Raw genomic sequence first — 23,845 nt, 5'->3', positions numbered from 1 at the left:
TGTCAAGGAGATATGTATAAGAATCTCATCAAAGCAAATTTTGTAATAGGAAAAAAATTAGGAACAACTAAAATGTCCACCAACAGGATAGTGTGTTTATATAATGAAATGCTATGAAGTAATGCAAATGAAATCCATGTGTGCTGAGAAAAAAGCAAATTGCCAAAGGATATATATATAGTGATACCATTTATTATATAAAAGTAAAATCTTGGACTAGTACTATATGTTATACATAGAGGAAACTATATAGTTCAAGTGTAAAAACAGTTTGGTAATGAGAAACATTGATTTTATTATGGTGCTTGCTTCTGGTGAGGGAGGAAGAGGATGTAACAGGATTTGGAATATCTGACTTTTATCCTTAATGTTACTACTTAAAAAGAATAAGATCTAAAGCCAGTGTGATAAAAAAGGTAAAAATGTAACAAACCAGATTTGGGGAGAGCAGGCAAATAATTTTTTTGTTTTACTCTTAGAAGCAAAGCAGATCCTTTGTTTTTTACTTCTTAAAGTTGTTAGTACATGGTGATATTGACAAAATTAAAGAGACAGTCTTCGGGTATGAAATAATTATTTTCTTTAGTTCCTCAGATGTTAGCCATGATGGTGGACCTTGAAGAGGATGAGGACTGGGCAAATGCGGACGAACTAGAAGATGATGATTTTGACAGGTAGTCACACAGACTAGAAACCGTGAAGGTTCCTTGACCGGATAGAGCAAGGTCGGGTGGCACTGAGGGCTTAGGGTTACAAGGCCTGTCTCTTCCCCACACTGTATTCCGTAAATCCAAAGTTAAACGTTTAAGTTTGGAATGTCGGACGTTTAGGCTTTCTCCGTTGTGTGTTTTTCTGTACCAAATTTTGTAAATACTTATCTTTAATAAGGTAGCTATCTTTATTACCCTGTTTTACTCTAAATTTTCTTCAAGAATTTTTTAATAGTATCTTCTAAAATATATATAAAGGAGCTTTATTGTGATAAATGCCTTTATATGCATAGGCCTTAACTTAGAATAGTGTTTTCCCCAAATAATGCAATTTATGTTTAGGATAGAGAGGAGGCAATGATGGTGAGATTCATACACTGGGTGACAGTAACACTCAAATGACTATTTTACTTGTTTCAACTTAGTAGGTACCCATGAATACAGATTCCTGTGGAAAAGTCGATCAGAATTTATATTCACTGTGAAGTAGTGATAATGGCTCCTTACATATATGAAACATAGCACTTCAGAGCAGCTATTTTAATTTGATTCTTTCAGTGGTCCTAAAGGGTATAGTATCATATTATAGATGCAGAAATGAAGAGGGAGAATTCAGTGATTTGTCCAGGGTTGTCTAGCCACTCCGTAGACTAGACTTAATACCACTTCCCTCACTCTTCCCAGTGAATCATACTGCCTTACCTCCTTTTCTTAAAAAGAACTGAAATAATTTCCCCAGAAGACTGGTAGTTGGTGTAAGCTACTATAACAGATATTAGATAGAATTAGACATTCGATTTACAGAATATATGGTGTCTTTTTGAAACTTAATCCTATTATTTAAAATGACTGACTTTTGGCCTAAATACTCTTTAGAAGTATGAAAATAATGCTTGACTGGAAATCATCAAATAGGGCTGAAGAGAAGACTGGGCTCCAATCAGGTTTTCTTTCCCTGGTTCAGTTACTGTTATGTGCTGCTACCTGGCTTAATTTGCCCTGTAAAAGGCACTTAACATTTATATGGTGCTATTTTTTTTCTGGACTGGGTGAATAAGATTTTATCTGTGAGTAAATAAGGCGTAAATATATTTTGAAGGTCAGTTGAAGTCTAAGAACCTGTTCTGAAGGTCATAGTTCATCTTTCTGGTCTGGCCTTCACACAGAGCAGTTAAAGATTATGCACATGACAAACCCACTGCTTATCTTGCAGTTCTAAAACAGAATAAACGTGCAAAGGCTTTTATGCCCACATTTTTCTTCAGTTTTCAGGCAAAAAAACTAGAATTGACTTTCACCAATGCGTAGTTTTTTGCAGTGCAAATTGCACCCCTTAAAGATGAATCAGCTCACAGTGAGGAAAAACTCACAGGCTCAGTACCTTTTTCAGTTTTCTGTGTTCTCCCCACTGATAAGTTTGAAGAATATATTTCCAGGAAATGATATACGCAAGGCTCTTCTAAACACTCTGCTTACCCCTCTGAGTCTTGAAAGTGTCAGAAGCTAAGTTTTAACCAGTGAGTGGTGTGTGGGGGGAGAGTAGGAAAAGGCTTGAAAGATCAGATTCAGACATAAGACTTTTTTTTTTTTTTTTTTTGCGGTACGCGGGCCTCTCACTGTTGTGGCCTCTCCCGTTGCGGAGCACAGGCTCCGGACGCGCAGACCCAGCGGCCATGACTCACGGGCCCAGCCGCTCCACGGCATGTGGGATCTTCCCAGACCGGGGCACAAACCCGTGTCCCCTGCATCAGCAGGCGGACTCTCAACCACTGCGCCACCAGGGAAGCCCCAGACATAAGACTTTTAAACCACAATAAGGCATGATAAAAATTTTATCCCCCCTCTTTTTTAAACTCTAGGGCTTTTTAACCCACAGCTTCACTACATATATTAGAAAGACCACTTGAATGAATTCTTCTTCAGTCTCAGTTTAATAACATGTTTAGAAATATGTCCGTGCAGTGTCCTATTCTTGTGTGCTTTGCTTATGTCACGATTATATCATTCTGTTTGTGTGTAGCAATGCGGTCGCTGGTGAGAGTGCTTTAGACCGAATGGCTTGTGGACTTGGTGGAAAGCTCGTCCTGCCGATGATCAAGGAACATATTATGCAGATGCTTCAGAATCGTAAGCTGTTATCTCCTTCAAGTGCTAGGATAGTGGAGTGTGGCTTTCCAAATCTTAAACTCCAACAGATGCTTAGACTGTGTCTAAAAGTCAGTCTTTGCCTTTTTATATTCTATGTTTAACCTAATTCTCATAGTGATAAAATCCTATTCAGTCATCTTTAGAACCACTCAGTCTTAACAGTAAAGAATACTTTTTCCTCAATACTGCAAATATTATTCAATTCTCCTTCCCCAGAATGGGCTACAGTATATGGGAAAAAATTAAAAATTCTAAGGAAAATGGACAGATTTACTCCCTAGCCAGAAATACCTAAATTTGAATTTAAATAAAACACCATTATTTGAATGTTTATGAAGTATGCATGTATTTGATTCACAGTCTTCCTTTGTCTAATATCTTTTATTTTTTTAAAAAATACCTACTTCTAGAGGAGAAGCTACTTCTGTATTTCTCCTTTTATATTCCTAGCAAATATTTGGTCATTTGTTAGCCTTGTACCTGTAATTTGTGTCAGTAACAAAAGTTGTTGTTTTTGTCCTTTTAATTACAAAGTTAATGTGCTTGATGTTTTTTTAAAATTCAGATACAACCGAACGTCCCTTAACTTAGATTCGGGGTGGCCACTGTTAACAGGCCTCTGAGACTTGAGTCTCTGACCTCATTTATGCACATGCACTGTTGTGTTTAACATGAATACAGCATACAGATCCCACGCTTCCGCTCCCCAGTGTGTCCTATCACCACATGATGGCTTCCCTTTCGTTTAACAGCCACGTAGCATTCCACAGTTCCCCATTAAACTGTAATAGTTCTGTTGATAACAAATAATGCTACTGCATACACTCTTCTACAGAGATCCTGGCTCACATGTATGAACATGTGTATCTGTAACATGTATTACAAGAGACAGACTTGAGGGTCAAACCGTTGATTTGGGATCTTAAAGTAGTGAAATGGAGTCAGAATACCAGCTTCTCATGAAAGTGAATTTTTGAGAACTCCAGCCCTTAGCCTTTACCTAGGTCCTCCTTATCCTGTAAGATTCTTACTTATCCTAAGAAGGCATGGTCCTCTCCCGTTACCCTTTTGTTGTTGTTCTTGTTCTTGTTGTTGTTTTGCGGTACGCGGGCCTCTCACTGTTGTGGCCTCTCCCGTTGCGGAGCACAGGCTCCGGACGCGCAGGCTCAGCGGCCATGGCTCACGGGCCCAGCCGCTCCGCGGCATGTGGGATCCTCCCGCACCGGGGCACGAACCCGTGTCCCCTGCATCGGCAGGCGGACTCTCAACCACTCTCAACCACTGTGACACCAGGGAAGCCCCCCCGTTATCCCTTTTTAATGATGTGATTTTACATCTGGGTCTTGAGTAATAGTTTTTCCTTTTTTTACTCCCTAAATTTTGAGGGGTTTTTCCCCAAACGGATAGAGACAGTCAACATCACAGGTTGCTCAACCTATTAAAGCTACTAGACAGAATCTAGCTTTTCCATTTTTAAGATGAAGAAAGTAAAGCCCAGAGACATGAAAGGTTACACACGGTCACCCAGCTATCAGTGTTCCACCGCTACTTAATGCCATTCTTCAAATATGTTGTGGAACTGCTTGTGATTTGTAGTTAAAGAATTTAAGTGCCTGCTACAGCATAACTAGCTGGCTGCAGAAGCCTTCCCATGTATGGCAATGAACTCTTTTTTTTTTTTGCGGTATGCGGGCCTCTCACTGTTGTGACCTCTCCCACTGAGGAGCACAGGCTCCGGACGCGCAGGCTCAGCAGCCATGGCTCATGGGCCCAGCCGCTACGCGGCATGTGGGACCTTCCCGGACCAGGGCACAAACCTGCGTCCCCTGCATCGGCAGGCAGACTCTCAACCACTGCGCCACCAGGGAAGCCCTGGCAATGAACTCTTAATAAAGATTTGTTACTGTTAAATGTATGGCTTTGAGCAAGTCTGGACCTTTCTTTCCTTCCTTGTCTGTTAAAAAATTTTAAAAAATAAGAAAGTGATGCTTGCCCTACACCCACGTTTGGAGTTAGGATCCAAAGGTGTATTTAATACTTCATGTGAAAAGGGCTTTAAAACGATGCATATTTTCCAGTAACTTACTATATACCCCACTTTATTTTAAAAACAGTTTTATTGTTTTTTCTTTAAATAGTAAACACCAATTTTTTTTTAATTTATTTATTTATTTTATTTATTTATTTTTGGCTTTATTTTATTTATATTTGGGTCTTCGTTGCTGCACGCAGGCTTTCTCTAGTTGTGGTGAGTGGGGGCTACTTGTCGTTGCGGTATGTGGGCTTCTTATTGCGGTGGCTTCTCTTGTTGCAGAGCACAGGCTCTAGGTGCACGGGCTCAGTAGTTGTGGCTCATGGGCTCCAGAGCGCAGGCTCAGTAGTTATGGCACACGGGCTTAGTTGCTCCATGACATGGTGGGATCTTCCTGGACCAGGCCTTGAACCCGTGTCCCTTGCATTGGCAGGCAGATTCTTTTTTTTTTTTTTTTTTTTGTTTCCTCTGCTGTGCAAAAGCTTTGAAGTTTCATTAGGTCCCATTTGTTTATTTTTGTTTTTATTTCCATTTCTGTAGGAGGTGGGTCAAAAAGGATCTTGCTGTGATTTATGTCATAGAGTGTTCTGCCTGTGTTTTCTTCTAAGATTTTGATGGTGTCTGGCCTTACATTTAGGTCTTGGCAGGCGGATTCTTAACCCCTACGCCACCAGGGAAGCCCCAATTTTTTTTTTAATCTTAAAATTCAAAGGAGGAAAACCATTTTCAAATCCCAGTACCATCCCATTACATTTGCTGAACATACTTCTAGGAACTCTGCACATTGAGAATATATGAGACATAACTTTAAAATGTCTGAACTAAATACAGACATCTTTCTTTTTTTTTTTTTTTTTTTTAACGGTATGTGGGCCTCTCACTGTCGTGGCCTCTCCCGTCGCGGAGCACAGGCTCCGGATGCGCAGGCTCAGCGGCCATGGCTCACGGGCCCAGCCGCTCCGCGGCATGTGGGATCTTCCCGGACCGGGGCACGAACCCGTGTCCCCTGCATCAGCAGGTGGGCTCTCAACCACTGCGCCACCAGGGAAGCCCCCAGACATCTTTCTATTTCAATATTTGTGCATTAAAAGTTTTTTCTTTACTATTTATTTTTGTGTGTTTTTTAAATTTAATTTGTTTGCACTGAGTCTTAGTTGCGGCTTGCTGGCTCCTTAGTCGCGGCTGGCAGGCTCCTTAGTTGTGGCATGCGAACTCTTAGTTGCAGTATGCACGTGAGATCTAGTTCCCTGACTAGGGATCAAACCCAGACCCCCTGCATTGGAAGCGTGCAGTCTTAACCACTGCACCACCAGGGAAGTCCCTTGTGTGTTTTTTAACTGAGTTATAACTGATAACATTATATTGGTTTCAGATGTGTAGCATAATGATTCAGTATTTGTATACATTGCAAAATGATCATGGCAATAAATCTATTTACTCCTCTTTAAAATAATGTGTCCAGTATGCAAGGATTAGTATCAGATATTGGTTTCTTAGGATTATTATTCCTCAGTTGAGAAATTTGGCTTAATGGTATATTGAGTGATTGAAATACAGTTAAAGCATATATATAATAATGTTATCATAAATAATAATAATAAAGTTTTAATGTTTAACAGAAAAAATTAGCAGTTTTTCAGAGGAATGAGTTACAACAGACTTCATCTTTACATGGGTTTTGGGCTCCCCAAAGGAAGGGGAAAATTAAGTCTAATGTCCAATTTAGGATTTTTCTACAACTTAGTTAACCCTTACGCCAGCAGTTCTCAAACTTTCATTCTCAGGATCCTCTTACACTGAGGATCCCAGGGTGCTTTTGTTTTGGGTTTTTTGTTTTTGTTCTTTTGATCTGAACATTTGCTCCCCTTTATAATACGGTGAGAGCATTTTTTTTTTTATTGGAGTATAGCTGATTTACAATGTTGTGTTAGTTTCAGGTGTACAGCAAAGTGAATCAGTTATACATATACATATATCTACTTTTTCTTAGATTCTTTTGCCATATAGGTCATTACAGAGTGTTGCGCAGAGTTCCCTGTGCTATACATATACAGTACGTTCTCATTGGTTATCTGTTTCATATATAGTAGTGTCAATCCCAATCTCCCAATTTGTCCCTCCCTCTACCCACCATATTGCCTTTTAACTTTCAGAGTAGAAATGCTTGTGTGACATAACCACTGTGACAATGAAGTAATCCAGTCGGGCACTTTTTCTATTTTTCTGGTTAATAAACATTTATAAAAGTATTTTGTTACTCTTTTCCAAATAAGGAGAACTTCCTTATACTTCTGACTACCAGAATGACATGTTTGTAGTATCTAATTGCTGTTCCTTCCTGTGTAATTCTGTTCTGTAGCTGACTGGAAGTATCGGCATGCAGGATTAATGGCCTTATCTGCCATTGGGGAAGGATGCCACCAGCAAATGGAAGGAATTCTAAATGAGATAGTAAATTTTGTTTTGCTTTTTCTTCAAGATCCTGTAAGTACCAGTAAATATTTGATTCATAATTATTGCCTTAGTTTCACATGGGACCCTATTGCCTTTACTAATACAAAGGCACCTGTTCCAGCATCCCAGAGTGAGGTATGCAGCCTGTAATGCCGTGGGACAGATGGCTACAGATTTTGCACCTGGTTTCCAAAAGAAATTCCATGAGAAGGTAAGTAATGAGTCTGCAGACACTCAAACTCTAAGAAGAGGGATAGCATTTGAAAATGTCTGTGTGTGTGACTTCATTTCACAGGTGATTGCAGCTCTGCTGCAGACCATGGAAGACCAGGGCAATCAGCGTGTACAGGCCCATGCCGCTGCCGCTCTCATTAACTTCACCGAAGACTGTCCCAAGTCACTACTTATTCCATATTTAGATAATTTGGTGAAACATCTGCATTCCATCATGGTCCTTAAACTTCAAGAGGTAAGTTTCGAGATCTTTAAGCTCCCTATTTATAAAGATTAATTTAATTTGATAGGTAAGACCTGGAGAAAGAGGGACTTTTCAGAATGGCCATAAAGAATAGAAAGTTAGGAGGAAGACATTCCAGGCTGTTCTTAGTATAATTCAGGCTTGACCAGAGAATGGGCCGCTCAGTATTAAACTTGGGAAAGATATGGACTAAAGGTTAGGTAAAAGCAACATGTGAATTGCCTGGAAAACAAGCCAGAGTTATTTTTGAACTCTGTAAATTATTTATGTAAATTTGGAATTACATAAATTAATTGCTGCAAGAAACCATGAAAACGTGATTGTAGGAAAGTAGCACAGCAGCAACATGAGGCATAAACATAAATGGGGGAGATTTAAGGCAAGACCATCATACGATAGTTGTTCAGCGAGCTTGGATGGTAATAGTGGAAATTGGAAGGAAAAGTGATTCTGAAAGATGCTTCTCAGGAAGCATTAGCTGTTTCTCTCTGCCACTTTGAATTTTAAAAGATGAAAGAGAAAGAAGCAAAAAATGTTGACCACTCTCCTAACCTGGGTGAGAGAAATAGAGAATATGTAAAAAAGAATATCCTTTTTGCTTTAAATATGTTGAATTCTTAAAATAAGGCCTGGCCATCCAAATAGAAGACAGTTTATAGTTTCAGCTTAAGTAAGAGGCAACCTAAAAACAAGTGAATGTTGTCAGTGTAGCATCATAAGAGAGAGAAGATTCAGGTAAGAAAGGCAAAGATTGAAGTCCTGTTTGTTGTCAAATATAATGAAAATAAATTTCTATTCTAAAGTGAAATGAATGAAAAGGACGTGCAGAATAAAAGCCATTTAACTATTACATTGAGCAGACATAAAGTTCCTGTCAACTCGCTGTATTAATACTTAGTTTCTACACTTCAGTTCATGCTGAACAGTTGGTAAACCACACCGTGCCTAGCACTGGTCTAAAGGAGAACAGGGAGGAAGAGAGGAAATAATGTCTCAGAAGGCAAAGAAGGGGCTTTAAAGCAAAGGATGCGTGCTCAGTGTCCAATGACAGCAAACTAAGAACATGATACAGGAACATGTGTGTATCTGAAAACACGCAGAGGTAGACAAGTTGAAGGCAGATCAGTTAGGTTAGTTAAATCAGGAATTGATGGATCAGATGTGACATTACTAGTAGACTTGGGTCAGGGGCTGAAGTGTGAAGGGTGCCTCTGTATAATCCTCCCTCCCCTCATGGGTCCAATATGTGAGATACAGACTGAAGGAAGGGGTTGCTAAGATGGGCTGGGGAGGAGGTTAAAGTATGTGAGCAAGAGCAGTGCAAAGAGAGTAGCTGAGGAAGAAGGACATTCCAGGGGGATCAGAGGCCAGTCATGACATGAAACACAGAGCAGATGCTGAGATGCAAAAGAAGGGAGTAAGCTGACCTTTTAAAGGTGTGTTGTGGCTTGTGGTACAAGGAGAAAGAGCTCTGCCGAGAGCGGCTGTGGTTGACGAGCGGCGTGAGGAACACCTGGAGTAGTCCAGGAACACCGTGTTAAGGAGAGAACATCACACATAAATACAAAGAGTTCAGCGCCGTTCTTACACTTGCTTTAAGACCTACAGTCTCCAGTGTGGCTGCCGGAGGGTGGGCTCAGCTTGCGGTTTCAGAAAAGCCCTCGGGAACTTTCAGGGAGTGTTTCTTCCATGTTCTCATTTGTGTGGTTGTTGTGTGTCTTCCTTCTAGTTGATTCAGAAAGGCACCAAGTTAGTTTTGGAACAAGTTGTGACGTCTATCGCATCAGTTGCAGATACTGCAGAAGAAAAATTTGTCCCCTACTATGACTTATTTATGCCATCGCTGAAGCACATTGTTGAGAATGCAGTTCAAAAGGAACTCAGGCTTCTCAGAGGAAAAACTATTGAATGCATCAGCCTCATTGGTCTGGCTGTTGGGAAGGAAAAAGTATGTGATTTGTAGTACGTCGAATTTTTTGTTTGAATTTGGCTACGGAGGCACTGAGGGTACCAGAGGGTTTTTTCCTTCTGATAAGTGGTTTTCTGCATACTTGTCTTTTCCCATCATCTTACTCTCATATTACTTTAATTTTATATATAAATAAATTGTTTCCTTCATTTTTTTCATTGCTAATATTAAGGTTTCTTAACTCAGTTATGCTCTGAAACCTTCTCTTATGGGTACAGTCTGTCTCTGTGGAGGCTTGTGGAATTCAAGACCCATATGTTTAGTTTCGCCCACTTGAACATGTGCTTGGGAACATTCCAGTTGCTTTTCTGTTAATCCAAAAAGCATTGAGTGTCCCAAGAGAAATTTATATGCATGCAGTTCTTCAGAAAATAATTAGCAAGGACGATGGGCCAGTGTGTTTTTCTTCCTAGCTAACGTCTCAGACCTGTCAAAGCTAATTCAGAGGAAGCTCCTCTGTCATCAGCCCCTCATGTTCTGATTCTCAGAGCTTTCAATATAGAACCTTTCTGTCTGATTTCCTCCAAAACCAGCATTATTATCTTATAAACTGTTTTCTGGGAGACACTGAGAAACTAACCAATAAAACATTTTTATGTTCTGTTCTCTGCATTTTGGCTTTCAAACTATTTTTGAAACAGTTTATACAATGGAGATTGCCAGAATTACGCAGAGTTAAATGAAAATCATATAGTTCTGTGGAGCAACCCAAAATTGTCTTTCTGGATTTGGATTATCTTTTTACTGCTGGAAATACATAAGCCATGGACCAAAACTTGATGCCACTAGAACTATCTTTATACTGCAGTTCATTTTGACCTTCACTGGAAAACGTATTTTTCTAGAAAAAGCACTCAGTCCATTGCAATATAGATGGAAAATTTTCAATATAATACTTTTATCTGAGGGGTTATAACCCGTGTGGGAAATGTAGTAGATTTGGGGGGAAAGTTTTATTATTACACAAGAAACAAAAATTGGGTGGCAGTAGTGCCTTTCTGATGTGATATACATGAGTAATATTAGTGTCTTTTTTCCCCAAATATTTCCTTCCAGTTCATGCAAGATGCATCAGATGTGATGCAGCTATTATTGAAGACGCAGACAGACTTCAGTGATATGGAAGACGATGACCCTCAGGTAAAGCAGCCCTCACATGCGCTTGCATCCTTTTGGTCGATAGCTCAGGGTTAAATGTATTAAAAAAAGAAATCGAGTAATAGGTTTCTTGTGATAATATCAACCCGTGGTTTCAGAGACATTCTTCACTGGTTTTCCTTCTACTTGGCACACCATTTTTCCCTCGGTCCATTCCAGGCTGCTGCTCTTCTGACTAGTTTTTGGTTCCGTTGGGGTTCTGTCATGCCAGGCTCTCTTACCGCTTCACTCTCCTTGAGCAGCGTCATCCATAGGCACGGCTCCGGTTTTCCTTCATATGGTTCTGGCTTCAGGTCTGTCACCAAATTCAGGGTTCATTTGTCCAGCCCCTCACTAGACATCACCATGTGGATGTCTCCTGGCCCTTTGCATGCCAGATGACTTCCCTTGCCTGTCAAAAGCAAAAGAAATACAGAAACCCAGCAGTTTTAGAGCATGTCATGCTCTTTTCTCTGCCTGTGAACAAGCCCTCATTGAGCTTAGAAAGAACCCTCCCCACTCAGCCTGGCTAACTTCTGCGCGTAGTTCACGGCTGGTACCAGTCTCAGTGGTGGGCACTCAGGGCCCTGTAGTGAGAGCATCAGGAATGTCTGTCACAATCTTCGTGACAGTCACAGTGCCTACTGCACCATGAGCATTCAGGCAGTAATTGTTGGCTTAAATTGTAGCTTTACACAGCCACTCTGCAGTTGTTTTCCATACTTAAAAATGCTGTTTCCAAACACTTAAAAATTTGTTTTGTTTTTTAAATTAGAAGTGGGGAGTGTGTTTGCACATGCAGGCATGTGAAATAGACAAATACATAGATGGTTGCTGGAGGGTAAAAATCACTTTTGGGGCCATGGGGATGAATTAGAACCAGATCCTCTGTAGGTAGATTAAGTCTTTGTAAACACAGTAGCAGTAGAAGAGGTGTCTTAAACGTGGACAACCCCTTACACAGAAAACTTAAACAGCTAGGAGAAAGGGGTATTTAGTGTTTAATGAATGGAACTTTAGTCAGTAGACAAAGTAAGGTAAGTTCCTGCCCTCAAGAAAATTCGTGCTTAGGGGTTGGTATGTTTAAGTGGGCTTTGTTAAATGATTCAGATGCTGTTAGAGAAAACTATATATTTTGAAATACATAGTTTCTTGAAAGTAGGAAAAAATAAGACAGGGTCCTGGGCTCTTTTGCCTCAGCTATTGTCTGTATCCTAGTGTAGAAGTTCACAGTGATTTTCCATGGTTTCTGAACATTTTAAGTATGTGACCTTAGAATATGCACTTATTGCTTAAAGAGCCATGAATGTAAAAACATCGTTTCCATGAAACAGGGAAGGGGCTTTCTTTATGTCTTATTTATCCACTTTTTATTAAAAATCACTTTTAATTTAATTTTAAATTTTTCTCCCCAGATCTCTTACATGATCTCAGCATGGGCCAGAATGTGCAAAATCCTTGGGAAGGAATTTCAGCAGTACCTTCCAGTGGTCATGGGACCGCTGCTGAAGACGGCTTCGATTAAGCCTGAAGTGGCCCTTTTAGATAGTAGGTGTCTGCATGCGGACATGGCAGTTGTAGAATTTCTCTTTGTTACCATTTTTAACATGAATTTTCTTGCTTCTTCGTTAATAGCCCAAGACATGGAGAACATGAGTGATGATGATGGTTGGGAATTTGTGAACCTTGGAGATCAGCAAAGTTTCGGTATTAAAACTGCAGGACTGGAAGAAAAGTCAACTGCTTGTCAGATGCTGGTAATTATGTTTACTGAACTTTGTTTTACAACTTCTCATAATGAATACATATAATGTGTATGTATATAGTTCAATATATATATACTTATGTGTATTATATATATATATTTCATAGGAGTGCTTTTCACGGATGCTGAAGAAGTTATTTTGAAGGGCCAGGAATGTATTCTTTAATAAATACAGAAACCTTTAGACCCAACATTTCCACTTATGGATTTCCATCCTAAAGAAATGTGGATAAAACCTTTCATTACCAGTGCTGTTTTTAATAACAACAACAACAAAAATGAATAGCCCAAATAACTATTGTTAGGAAGATGATGAGTAATTACTGTGCCCTGGAGTATTACATAGCCATTACAAAGCTACCTGAGGGGGAAGGATTTTTGCCTGTTTTGTGTTTAGTGTATAGTAAGTGGCTAAGGAATATTTTTGAATGAACAGAAATCTGCTCACAGTATTAAAGATAAAGTTGGTATGATTTCATTGTATTTAAAAAAATAGACATGGTAGGAAAATCAAAATGTTTACGGTGATTATTTCTTGTGGTATTATGGGGTCTATGTATATTCTCTTTGAGTTTCCTTTTTTAAACCTTCATGAGCATGTGTTGTAGACAGAGTTTTTTGTTTTTGTTTTTTTACAAATAGAATTAAGAGATTTTGGTAACAACATTGTAAATCAACTAAACTTCAGTAAAAAAGTATTTTAAAAAGAGATTATGGTATATTACAAATCTAGCAGTTAAGTAAGCCTAAATAAAAGTTAATGGCGGGCTTCCCTGGTGGCGCAGTGGTTGAGAATCCGCCTGCTAATGCAGGGGACACGGGTTCGAGCCCTGGTCCGGGAAGATCCCACATGCCGCGGAGCAACTAGGCCCATGAGCCACAACTACTGAGCCTGCGCGTCTGGAGCCTGTGCTCCACAACAAGAGAGGCCGCGACAGTGAGAGGCCCGCGCACCGCAATGAAGACTGGCCCCCGCTTGCCACAACTAGAGAAAGCCCTCGCACAGAAATGAAGACACACCACAGCAAAAATAAATTAATTCATTAATAAACTCCTACCCACAACATCTTCTTTAAAGAAAAAAAAAAAAGTTAATGGCTTAAATTTTATTTTGTATTAGTATTGTGTTTTCTAATTCATTTAAACATATATTTCTTGAACTTATTCTTACCAGTACTTAATTACCTATAATTTATAAACAATTTGGATTTTCTGTAGTATTGCTGAACTTGAGAACAAATATAAATGTAACATCTTCTACAAAATTACCAACTCTTTTCATGTAGTGAAAGAGAATAAAGAAACAGTTATATTAAGACAACAATTTTTTGTTTCATCTGTTGAAATGATTTTTTTAAAATTCAGAGTAGCATAAGCCTGTTTGCTGCAGATTTATAGAAGTGATGTGCTGTGATTACATTTTCAGGTTTTTTGGGTTTTTTTTAAATTTTAGGTTGCCTTAATTGAGTGGCATCTTTTGTTTGAAGTATTTTCAGAGTGCTGAAACTTTTGCTAAATTCTCCCCCCTACAAAATAAGAATATGAAGTATTCCCCCCTTCGAATGACAATATATACTACAGTCGTTTCATGGTCCATTCCCATTTTACAATTCCCTTTAGTTAAAAGACTAATTTCACAGTCCTGCATGCAGCTCTAAATGTAGTTAGCTCTAGTTAGGATATATAACATTCTGTGGTCCTCATGGTTTTGCAGTTTGTTAATATATATTAATACATCAAAATTAACATGGATCTTGTTTTCTCTTCAAATACTTTGGTTTCAGGTTTGCTATGCTAAGGAGTTAAAAGAAGGCTTTGTGGAGTACACGGAACAGGTTGTGAAACTCATGGTCCCTCTACTGAAATTTTACTTCCATGATGATATCCTATAATTTTTGAACAGAAAACATTTCTAGATTTACTTAAATTGTAGGCTGTTGAAGTATTAGACTTTGTGCTAACCGAAGTAAGCGTACATCACCAGTATTCTGTTTGCACTGACAGTGGTTTCAGGTTATAAACTTGGTTCTTTGCAAGTGCCTTTGTTTCACTTGTGCCGAAAACATGAAAAAGAAAATGTCAACTATCCTCTAGTTGACAGTTCTCTGTGGAGCACTGAAGAGCTTTAAGGATTTTTATTTTATTAGCAAATGTTTATGGTTGTGTATAATTGCTGCTTTTCCCAAATACCTTTTGGTGATGTTAAGCAAGACCTTTTAACAAGTTAGAGACCAACTTATAGTACTTAACTTTCCATATAGCTCATTTCAAATGTGGATACTACCTCTGGAGAGAAATGTCTCTTGGTAAATCTGTGTGAAACAGTTGTCCTCCTCAATATAATGGTAGTTGTAATTAATATGTATAGGTAGGTTTTTATGCCATTTCGTGTGCGCGCACACACACTTTCGTAAATGGGTTAAAAGAAATGACAGCCCAATGGAATGGTAGAGCCTGGACCCAAAACTGCCTGGCTCCAGAGCCACTTTGTCGTAGTTCCTCGTGCAGTATCCTGCAGCGGCATCCTTTACAGAAGATGGCTTTTCCCAGCAGACTTCCCATAATGTCTGAAGACAGGCCAGAATTATTTTTAAGAGGAAGTCTGAAGACCTTATTTTAGAAAATGATGTTAGATAGGGAGAGGCAACTCATCTTTATCGAAAACTGAAGAGGCTGATTCAGGAAGAGATCCTCAGTAGTTTTCTTTAGTAAAGTCATTGCTTCAGTTGCATTTGTTAGAAGCATGTATTACCTCAAATTTGGGGATAGGTACATTCTGAGACATACTGCGAGAGTCCCAGGTCGTTCCTCAGTCATTTTTATGTTTAGGGGTTACGTTTGAGCCTTCATTCCTGTTATATTGTAGGTGACAGAAAAGACAGGAGATATGTCTTGGGGACAGGGAGACTTCTGTTTTTATACGCACGTTATATTTAACGCAAGCTCTTGGAGAGCAGTCTTAGATAAACAGAAGTTGCCTAGCACTCCACAATCTTGAGGATAGTGATTACACTAAATGTAATCTAAGGATGGTGAGTCCATTTCCTTAACAATAAAACGTGTTCGAGTGGCAGCAGCAGAATCCATGCCTCTTCTCCTGGAATGTGCAAGAGTTCGTGGTCCTGAGTATCTCACACAGATGTGGCATTTTATGTGTGATGCTCTAATCAAGGCCATTGGCACAGAACCAGATTCAGATGTCCTCTCAGAAATAATGCACTCTTTTGCAAAGGTAAATATTTTTCTCTTCAAAAATATGTGTGAGATTGTGTGTCCATTTATTAGTCTTGCTAAATAAATGGGGGGATTTATTTTTATGCTGTAACAGAAATTTTTCTATCAGAAATGTTTAATATTTTGGTGCTTTCACTCTTTTTGTTTTTCTTTCTTTTCAAGAGTAGCTCTTCTTGTATTCTGGTCTTCATTAGTTTCCATCATCATTACCTGGTGATCCAACTACAGAAACTTGGCTGTCATCATCCAAGTCATGTCTAGTTTCTGTCCTGTTCTCTCTCCCCTAAATTCCCTTCTGTTTTTTGCCATATCTCTTCTTTTTGCTGTTGAAAGAGCCTCACTTGGTCTATTCCAGAAGCCATTCCTTCTTTCGCTCATAGTTCATTCGCCTTTCCTCAAGCATTAACTTGCTCTTTGAGTCACTCCGCTTCCCATATTCTTGGTCATCTCCATTGCTCACAGCTCCATAGCTTGCTCCACAGTTTGATTTAAAAATTCTTTATTTGTCCCCATTTATGCTCCTGAAGTTCATATTTTCTTTTATTTCTCCAAAGGCCGCATGCTTCCATGTCTTTGCCTGTATCGTTCCCTCCGCCTATAATAGCCTTTCTCCAGCGCCATCTTTGTACAGGATATGCATGTAGTAACTGAGCTCCTTAGAAGCTGGTCTTTTCCATCTTTGAATCCGCAGCATCCACCGTAATTCCTGGCACTTAGGACGTGCTCAGGACATGTTTAAAGGAAAAATATTTTTTAAATTCTTCTCTTTAAAATACTGGCATCGTAGCAAATACAAACCAAGTGGATTTACTCATTTAATCATTAGTCTTCCAGGGTACTGAGTTACGTTAATTTTTCTCACACCTCCGTCTGATTTTTTTATTTTTTATTTTATTTGTTTATTTTTTTTTGGCTGCGTTGGGTCATTGTTGCTGCGCGCGGGCTTCTCATTGCAGTGGCTTCTCTTGTTGCGGAGCACGTGCTCTAGGCACACGGGCTTCAGTAGCTATGGCTCGCGGGCTCTAGAGCGCAGGCTCAGTAGTTGTGGCACACGGGCTTAGTTGTTCCGCAGCTTGTGGGATCTTCCCGGACCAGGGCTTGAACCTGGTCACCTGTATTGGCAGGTGGATTCTTAACCACTGTGCCACCAGGGAAGTCCCTGCCTCTGGTTCTTAATGGAGTTTAATTTTTGACTCCAAAAACACTTAAATCTTATGAGTTGCTTTCTTTCCTCAACCTCGTTTTAGTGCATTGAAGTCATGGGAGATGGATGCCTTAATAATGAACACTTTGAAGAGTTGGGAGGTATATTGAAAGCTAAACTTGAAGAACATTTTAAAAATCAAGAATTGCGGCAAGGTAAGTTTTCCATGCTTTTATTTTTGAATGTGATCCTTGACCATTTTGGCGACCATTTAAAGACATTTATTTGGGTGTGTTTTAGTTAAAAGACAAGATGAAGACTATGATGAACAGGTGGAAGAATCACTACAAGATGAGGTAAATTATTCCATTTAGAACTTAATTTACACGACCATTTGCATCTGGAGGATAATGCTTAAATTTCTGATTCATCTGACTTCTCATAAGATGTACTTCTTATTAATCTTTAGTAGAAAAATCTGACATGTATTTCATTGATTAGTTTAGAGAATAAGTCATTTGAAATTAGCTGATTAGTGTTTTGGATGCTTTGTGTGCATTTTGTTGCAATGACCTCACATACGAAAGCACTTTGGAGTTCACCTCGTATTTTCTTCTACACTCTCACAACAATCTTTTATATTTGGTGGTGCTTTCACCATTTTAAAGATGAGTGAACTCAAACTCAGATGTTGAATGACTGCCTACAGCCGCACTGTTGACAATCTCATGCTTAAGGCCGGATCTTTGTATAAGGCCAGCTGTCTTTCCACTGGACCACAGAATTGTGCAAATTTCCCCATAAATAATAGTGGTTGACACAGTGCAGTGGTTGACACAATTGTTCACATTGTTAGTCAGTTCTCTCACTATCAAACCACTTGATGCCATCAAACATATTTCAGCTGTGTGTTTAGGGTCTGTCACGTGGCATGTGGCCATCTGGTGGACCGGTGCTGACATGTGCCGGCCATCCCAGTCCTCTGCAGGGTGCTCACACGCTGACACACACATTGTTCCCAGGGACGTAAATAACTGACCCCACATCTCCCCACCATCCTGCTCCCAAACCAGAAACATTCTTGCAGAAAACAAAAAAAATAGTAAAGTAAAATCACTTCTGTTTCAGATCTTTGAGATTTGGGTTAATTTTTCAACCGTATATTTTGAATATATTCCAAGAAAAGTATTTGCAATAAGTGCAGTACTTACCACACTCCTTCCTTTCTTTCCATAGCCAGACAAGAGACATCACTGGGGTGACCTCAGTCTCTGGACTCTTGCTATGCCCTTAAGAAAGTGAAGAGAAATTTAATTTTGTACTTTTCTTATGTTTTGTATAATAAATGTTACTGTTAATAATAGAAGGGATACTTTTTAAATACATATGGGTATGTATGTGTTTGTTTTTTTTAGGATGATAATGATGTTTATATTCTGACCAAAGTGTCAGACATTTTACACTCAATATTCAGTAGCTACAAGGAAAAGGTGTTACCATGGTTTGAACAGCTGCTTCCGTTAATTGTCAACCTAATTGTAAGTGTTACCTCTTTTTGACAATTATTTTAGATAGTTGACCTGGAAATCTTTCCTTACAGCATTTGAAAACTTACACTTTCAAGTCAGAATGGATCATAGAAATCATGGTTTCCACTGTACCTCTTTAATTTACCAAGTTTATTGCATTGCCCTGGATATTTTCTCCTTCAGTGTATGCTTGAAGTTTACTAATTAGGTGTTCCATAGTTCAACTAATTTATAATACAGTCTGAAGGCACAGAACTGATTTTTTTTTTATTTCAGATTACCTGTACCCTGCTGAATTAACAAATGGAAAAAAAATGGTTGCAGGTTTTTTTTTTTGTTTTTCCGTAGACACTAGAAAATTCCGTTTTGATCCCTACTATGTACCACCAGCAATCATAGATTCTGGATGATAGCCTTATATATTCAATTTTTAAAATGTATTATGAATTATAAGTAGTCATCAGATATTTATGGGGTTTTTTGGATTTCAATTTTGTGTTTTATGATATTTAGTACTGCAGTATCTTTTTTTAAATGATTTAGGCCCATATGACATCCTGTTGAATCAGTACTATAAAGTTAAACCTTTGCAGCTTTTACTATTGTTGTGTTTTTTAAATATAGCATTGCCATTATCTTTTTTGTAAAGTAAATGTATATACATAGCTGCTGCTGTCAGTTCTTCCTGGTACTTGGTAATGTCAGATTGTGGAATTCTATAACAAATCACCCAAGTCTTTTAAACCTATACTTTATTAAATCTGTGTAGTAGTTTGAGGGTTGTTATTCACAAGAACTGATTGTTACTGTGTTCTTTTTCATTACTGTATCAGGAATATCCATGTAAGATGACAGCCTGTAGTGAATAAGTGTTTCTTTACGATCTCTTTTTGTTGTTGTTCCATTAGTTCATGTCTTTTATTAACTAATACAGTGACTTCTGGTTTGTTGAAACAATATGTCAGACAACATTTGCCACAGTAATGTCTGTCAAAGTGGCTGGCCGTAAGAACTCCAGCACCACATTCATCTGAATAGTCAAAGCTTAAAGGAGTATCTCTTTTGTAGTGTCTACATAGACCGTGGCCAGATAGACAGTGGGGCTTGTGCATCTTTGATGATGTCATAGAACACTGTAGTCCAGCCTCATTTAAATATGCAGAATATTTCATAAGGCCAATGCTCCAATACACATGTGACAGCAGCCCAGAAGTCAGGCAAGCAGCAGCGTATGGCCTGGGAGTCATGGCACAGTACGGCGGAGACAACTATCGTCCTTTTTGTACAGGTACTTTTGTTTGTTACGTTATGTGCATCTCATCCCAGGCATCCCTGTTATCCCTGCCTTGCTTCCCCCCACCCCCGCACACCGCCCGCCCCGGCAAACATACACTGCTTCATTCTCTTTTCCTTTTTCAAACACCTTACTGTAGCACTTAGGAGTTTACCGCCCTCATGCTCGTAGAAATGGAAGTGAAATCTGAGTGGGGCCACAGCCTCCTCACCTCAGTCCCAGGGTACAGTCCACTTGGGGCTTGGAGGGCATACTTTTAAAACATGTTGGCGTCCCTGTAAGTTCAGCACGGGAATATAGCTGGGCGGCTTTCAGAAGCTGCGGTACACCAAGGTGATCAGGAGTGTGAATCCGGAGGCTGCTAACCTCCTGGGCCCACAGTTTAGTGGGGTGCAGGTGCTCCTGAGCACGCCAGGGCAACCCCCCTTTCCCCGTGTCTGGTTCTGTAGTCACAAAAACAAACATTTCTTGCACTTGAACATTGCCTCACTGTAATTCATACCTGGACCAGAGATAAGAAATATTTATGGGCATTTGCATGAAAATGTGAGACTTTAAATGACTTTTTTTCAAATGCTTATTTTAGAAGCACTTCCACTGCTGGTAAGAGTTATTCAGTCTGCTGATTCTAAGACCAAAGAAAATATCAATGCTACAGAGAACTGCATCTCGGCAGTAGGGAAAATTATGAAGTTCAAGCCTGATTGTGTGAACGTTGAAGAAGTCCTCCCACATTGGCTGTCTTGGCTTCCACTACATGAGGATAAAGAAGAAGCTGTTCAGACTTTCAATTATCTTTGCGACCTGATTGAAAGGTAAGAAATGGGACAGGGAGGCCTTATTTCCTTCCCTTCACGTAACACAGTGCTTCCTGTGCACAGCTTCCAGGTGTATAGGTTATAATAATGCTGTCTTTATAAATCAGGTTAAGAAGCCGTATCACAGTTAAGAGTGCCCTATAAGCACATCTAATTTTGAGTTATTCTTTGTGGAACTCAGTTCAACAGATCATTATAGAATGCGATGTTCAAGGAAGGTTCTGTTCTGTCTCCCACCCCACTCGTTCATTCATCCATTCACTCACTAGCTTCACTGTAGAATGGGATCATTAGTAGAATGGGATCAAAGAATATGTTCAAGGAAGGTTCTGTTCTGTCTCCCACCCCACTCGTTCATTCATCCATTCACTCACTAGCTTCACTGAGGTATAATTGACATACCATTCATTAGTAGAATGGGATCAAAGAACATTGTTAGTACTATTTTTTGACCCTCTGAAATACTAGTGTTTTTCTTTGGATGAAAAAATCAGTGGTATAAGGGAAATATACCAGACGGGCAGTCAGGATTTGGCCCCAGACCTCTGTCATTAATAGTATTATTTTATGCCTGTGAGTATAGCTAAGAATTGCAGCAACCTTGGAGGTTATAGAAGCTATCAAATCAAAGGCGTGATCATTGGTGGTCTGTTTTTCTAAGTCCAAGTTCCCCTAGGTACTGGATCTGGGCTCTGGCACTATTAATTACTCCTTTTAGTTCATAAATAAATCCAAAGGCTACAACCACTCATCTCCTGGAGTTTGTAGAAACAGGCCAATGGCTATATTCCCTCATGCCTGTTTAAGTTCTCGTTCACACAAATGCTGGGAGTCTTCACAGGGAGGACATCATCATTAAGGAACGTAGCAGCCATCCTGGAGACCCTACCTGCGCCTGCCTCTGCAGTGGCCACTTCTCCATCACGCTGTTTAATCACCTCCCTTGGAGATGACTACTCTGGAATTTTCTTAAGGAAAAACGCTGGGATTCTAATTAGATTCACTGTTAGGTTTCTTTCCATTAAACTTGACTGGAGCTGATTTCCCGCCTTACATTTAGAATGCCTGTATTATCTTTTTGAACTTCAGGTTTATTTTAGAAACCATTTTGCAGTGTCTAAATAAAATTTGTGTTAAGGAACTGTTCTTAGTAATATCTTGGGGTTTTTTAACATATATATATATATTTTACATGGGAAGAAACTGAAAAGCTAATAAGTAAAATTAGCTGGTTTTCCTCCTACTGAATTTAAAAGGCAGTTGATTTAGTGAGTACATAATCATCGTATAAAGACATAATAACAAAATTCAGTGTTGGGGGAAAGGTGTAGAAAAGTATGAGTGCTTCAGTGATTTCCTATTATAGTTTTCATTTACAGCGGTTGTCTTCTCTTTCTTTTTTCAGTAATCACCCAATCGTTCTTGGCCCTAACAATACCAATCTGCCCAAAATATTCAGTATAATTGCGGAAGGGGAGATGCATGAGGCCGTTAAACATGGAGACCCCTGTGCCCAGCGTCTGGCTAATGTAGTTCGCCAAGTACAGGTAAGCTGGTTTGGTTGAACTGGGGAAGAAGAACTAAAAAATTACTTGGTTTTGGCTTTTTTTTCATAGTCTTCTCTATTAGAGGAAGGAAACAGAAATCCAACTAGCTAAGGACATTTCATTTTTATGTTCTCTTGTCATCAAGCCTCAAATGGATTATACTTATTATAATTTACCCATATATTCTCATTATTTATTAAAACTAAAACCTGTATCTTAAATCTGAGACTAGCACATACTCATTGTGTAGTTTTTTTGCATATCTGTGAAGAAAAAAACATGAGATTTTAATAGTAATAAAACTCAGCTACCGATGGCTTTTCCTACCTAAATTCATGTGTATAGATTACTTGAACGTGTCACCTAAAGTGTAGCTTTATCAATGCAAAAATGAGAAAACTTACTGTAAATGAAATAAACTTTATAGAAATGAAAAGATTTCTTGCTTTTACAATGATGTTCATCAAGCTAATCTACTGGAAAGAAGGTATTTTGGCATTATTTCAGTCTACCTAATGATGATCATTAAGATACTTCCCAGTGACCATTTTCGCCGAATCTAAATGTGTGACAATGTTCTTTCCCTAGACTTCTGGAGGACTGTGGACTGAATGCATAGCACAGCTCAGTCCCGAGCAGCAGGCAGCCATACAGGAGCTCCTGAACTCTGCCTGAAGGGCCTTAATATCACCACCAGAAAACTAACTCCAAATAAACGTTTACCCTTTTGTTTAGGTTTCTTTGTTTTGTTTTTGAGCAAAAGAGAACGGTAGAGTTGTGTGTAGGCCATTCTTCTGCAAAGCCACAACAGCAGGAAGAGAAGCCCTGGGTTTCAGGATGGTGTTTAAGTGGATTTCTCCCACACCACTGAGGAAGTCCCATGAGCCCTGCAGTAGCACTGAAGAGTATTTTTCTACTGGTATAACCCACCCATGTGAAGGTGAAAGGGAAATTAAATTTTCTCACTAGATATAAGGACATTTTAAGACAAAACAGCTTTAAGATCAGTTCCTCAACATTAGATGTGTGTTAAAACAAGTTGCTGTACACCTAGTGTTAATTCTATTAATTGGAGTGTGAGTCTTTCTGTACGGTAGAAAGAAGCCTTTTACCCAGCAAACTAGTAGATCCAAAAATTGAAAAAAAGCTGAAGACAAAAACAGCAAGCATGAAGATGTTATTTTATGTCACTTTCGATTCTTTTCCCCAAAAGGCTTATGCAGTGACTCAGTTTGGAAAGCTTTTCAGCTTCCAGCCCTTGAATGTGAAGTGTCGTTGGCATGTCTGGCAGTAGTCTCATTCACTCCTCAATAAACAACGTTGAAATACGAAAGAAGTTTGTGTAAAAATTTAGTACTGTCTGGCTTTGATTCATTTAATGTTTTTAATATAAGAATAATCTAGTATTTTTTAAAGGAATAAGGATGGCTCTGAATTTTGTTTCCCCCTGATATTTTCCTCGTGCAATTCAAAGTTAAAAGCATCTAGTTTTTACCATCTTCCACTTTAATTTAAACTAAGTTATGATACACCCACTCTGTTCACAATTGGTGTGCAGACTTCAGTCGTTTTAAAGCTAGCATTGT

At 39.1% G+C, this 23,845-nt stretch overlaps 1 protein-coding gene across 1 annotated transcript in view; it reads left to right on the top strand.

Moving 5' to 3' along the window:
• Positions 1 to 23,588, top strand: part of IPO5 (importin 5) — a 33,789-nt gene extending 10,201 nt beyond the window's left edge. The window contains exons 8-25 of the mRNA XM_024739974.1: positions 587 to 674; positions 2,731 to 2,837; positions 7,250 to 7,374; positions 7,466 to 7,555; positions 7,640 to 7,813; positions 9,552 to 9,770; positions 10,848 to 10,931; positions 12,344 to 12,476; positions 12,564 to 12,685; positions 14,478 to 14,574; positions 15,753 to 15,925; positions 17,175 to 17,286; positions 17,372 to 17,427; positions 18,487 to 18,609; positions 19,669 to 19,888; positions 20,481 to 20,709; positions 22,118 to 22,259; positions 22,848 to 23,588. Coding sequence (XP_024595742.1) covers positions 587 to 674; positions 2,731 to 2,837; positions 7,250 to 7,374; positions 7,466 to 7,555; positions 7,640 to 7,813; positions 9,552 to 9,770; positions 10,848 to 10,931; positions 12,344 to 12,476; positions 12,564 to 12,685; positions 14,478 to 14,574; positions 15,753 to 15,925; positions 17,175 to 17,286; positions 17,372 to 17,427; positions 18,487 to 18,609; positions 19,669 to 19,888; positions 20,481 to 20,709; positions 22,118 to 22,259; positions 22,848 to 22,934 — 2,381 coding nt within the window. The 3' untranslated portion in view covers positions 22,935 to 23,588. The remainder of the gene's footprint in view (positions 1 to 586; positions 675 to 2,730; positions 2,838 to 7,249; positions 7,375 to 7,465; positions 7,556 to 7,639; positions 7,814 to 9,551; positions 9,771 to 10,847; positions 10,932 to 12,343; positions 12,477 to 12,563; positions 12,686 to 14,477; positions 14,575 to 15,752; positions 15,926 to 17,174; positions 17,287 to 17,371; positions 17,428 to 18,486; positions 18,610 to 19,668; positions 19,889 to 20,480; positions 20,710 to 22,117; positions 22,260 to 22,847) is intronic.
• The last annotated feature ends 257 nt before the right edge of the window (positions 23,589 to 23,845 follow it).

The sequence above is a fragment of the Neophocaena asiaeorientalis genome, unplaced genomic scaffold, assembly GCF_003031525.2.
Source record: "Neophocaena asiaeorientalis asiaeorientalis breed wild unplaced genomic scaffold, Neophocaena_asiaeorientalis_V1.1 scaffold9, whole genome shotgun sequence".
Lineage (NCBI taxonomy): Eukaryota > Metazoa > Chordata > Mammalia > Artiodactyla > Phocoenidae > Neophocaena > Neophocaena asiaeorientalis.
The sequence above is the reverse complement of the archived record's forward strand: the minus strand, read 5'-3'. Positions and strand labels throughout refer to the sequence as shown.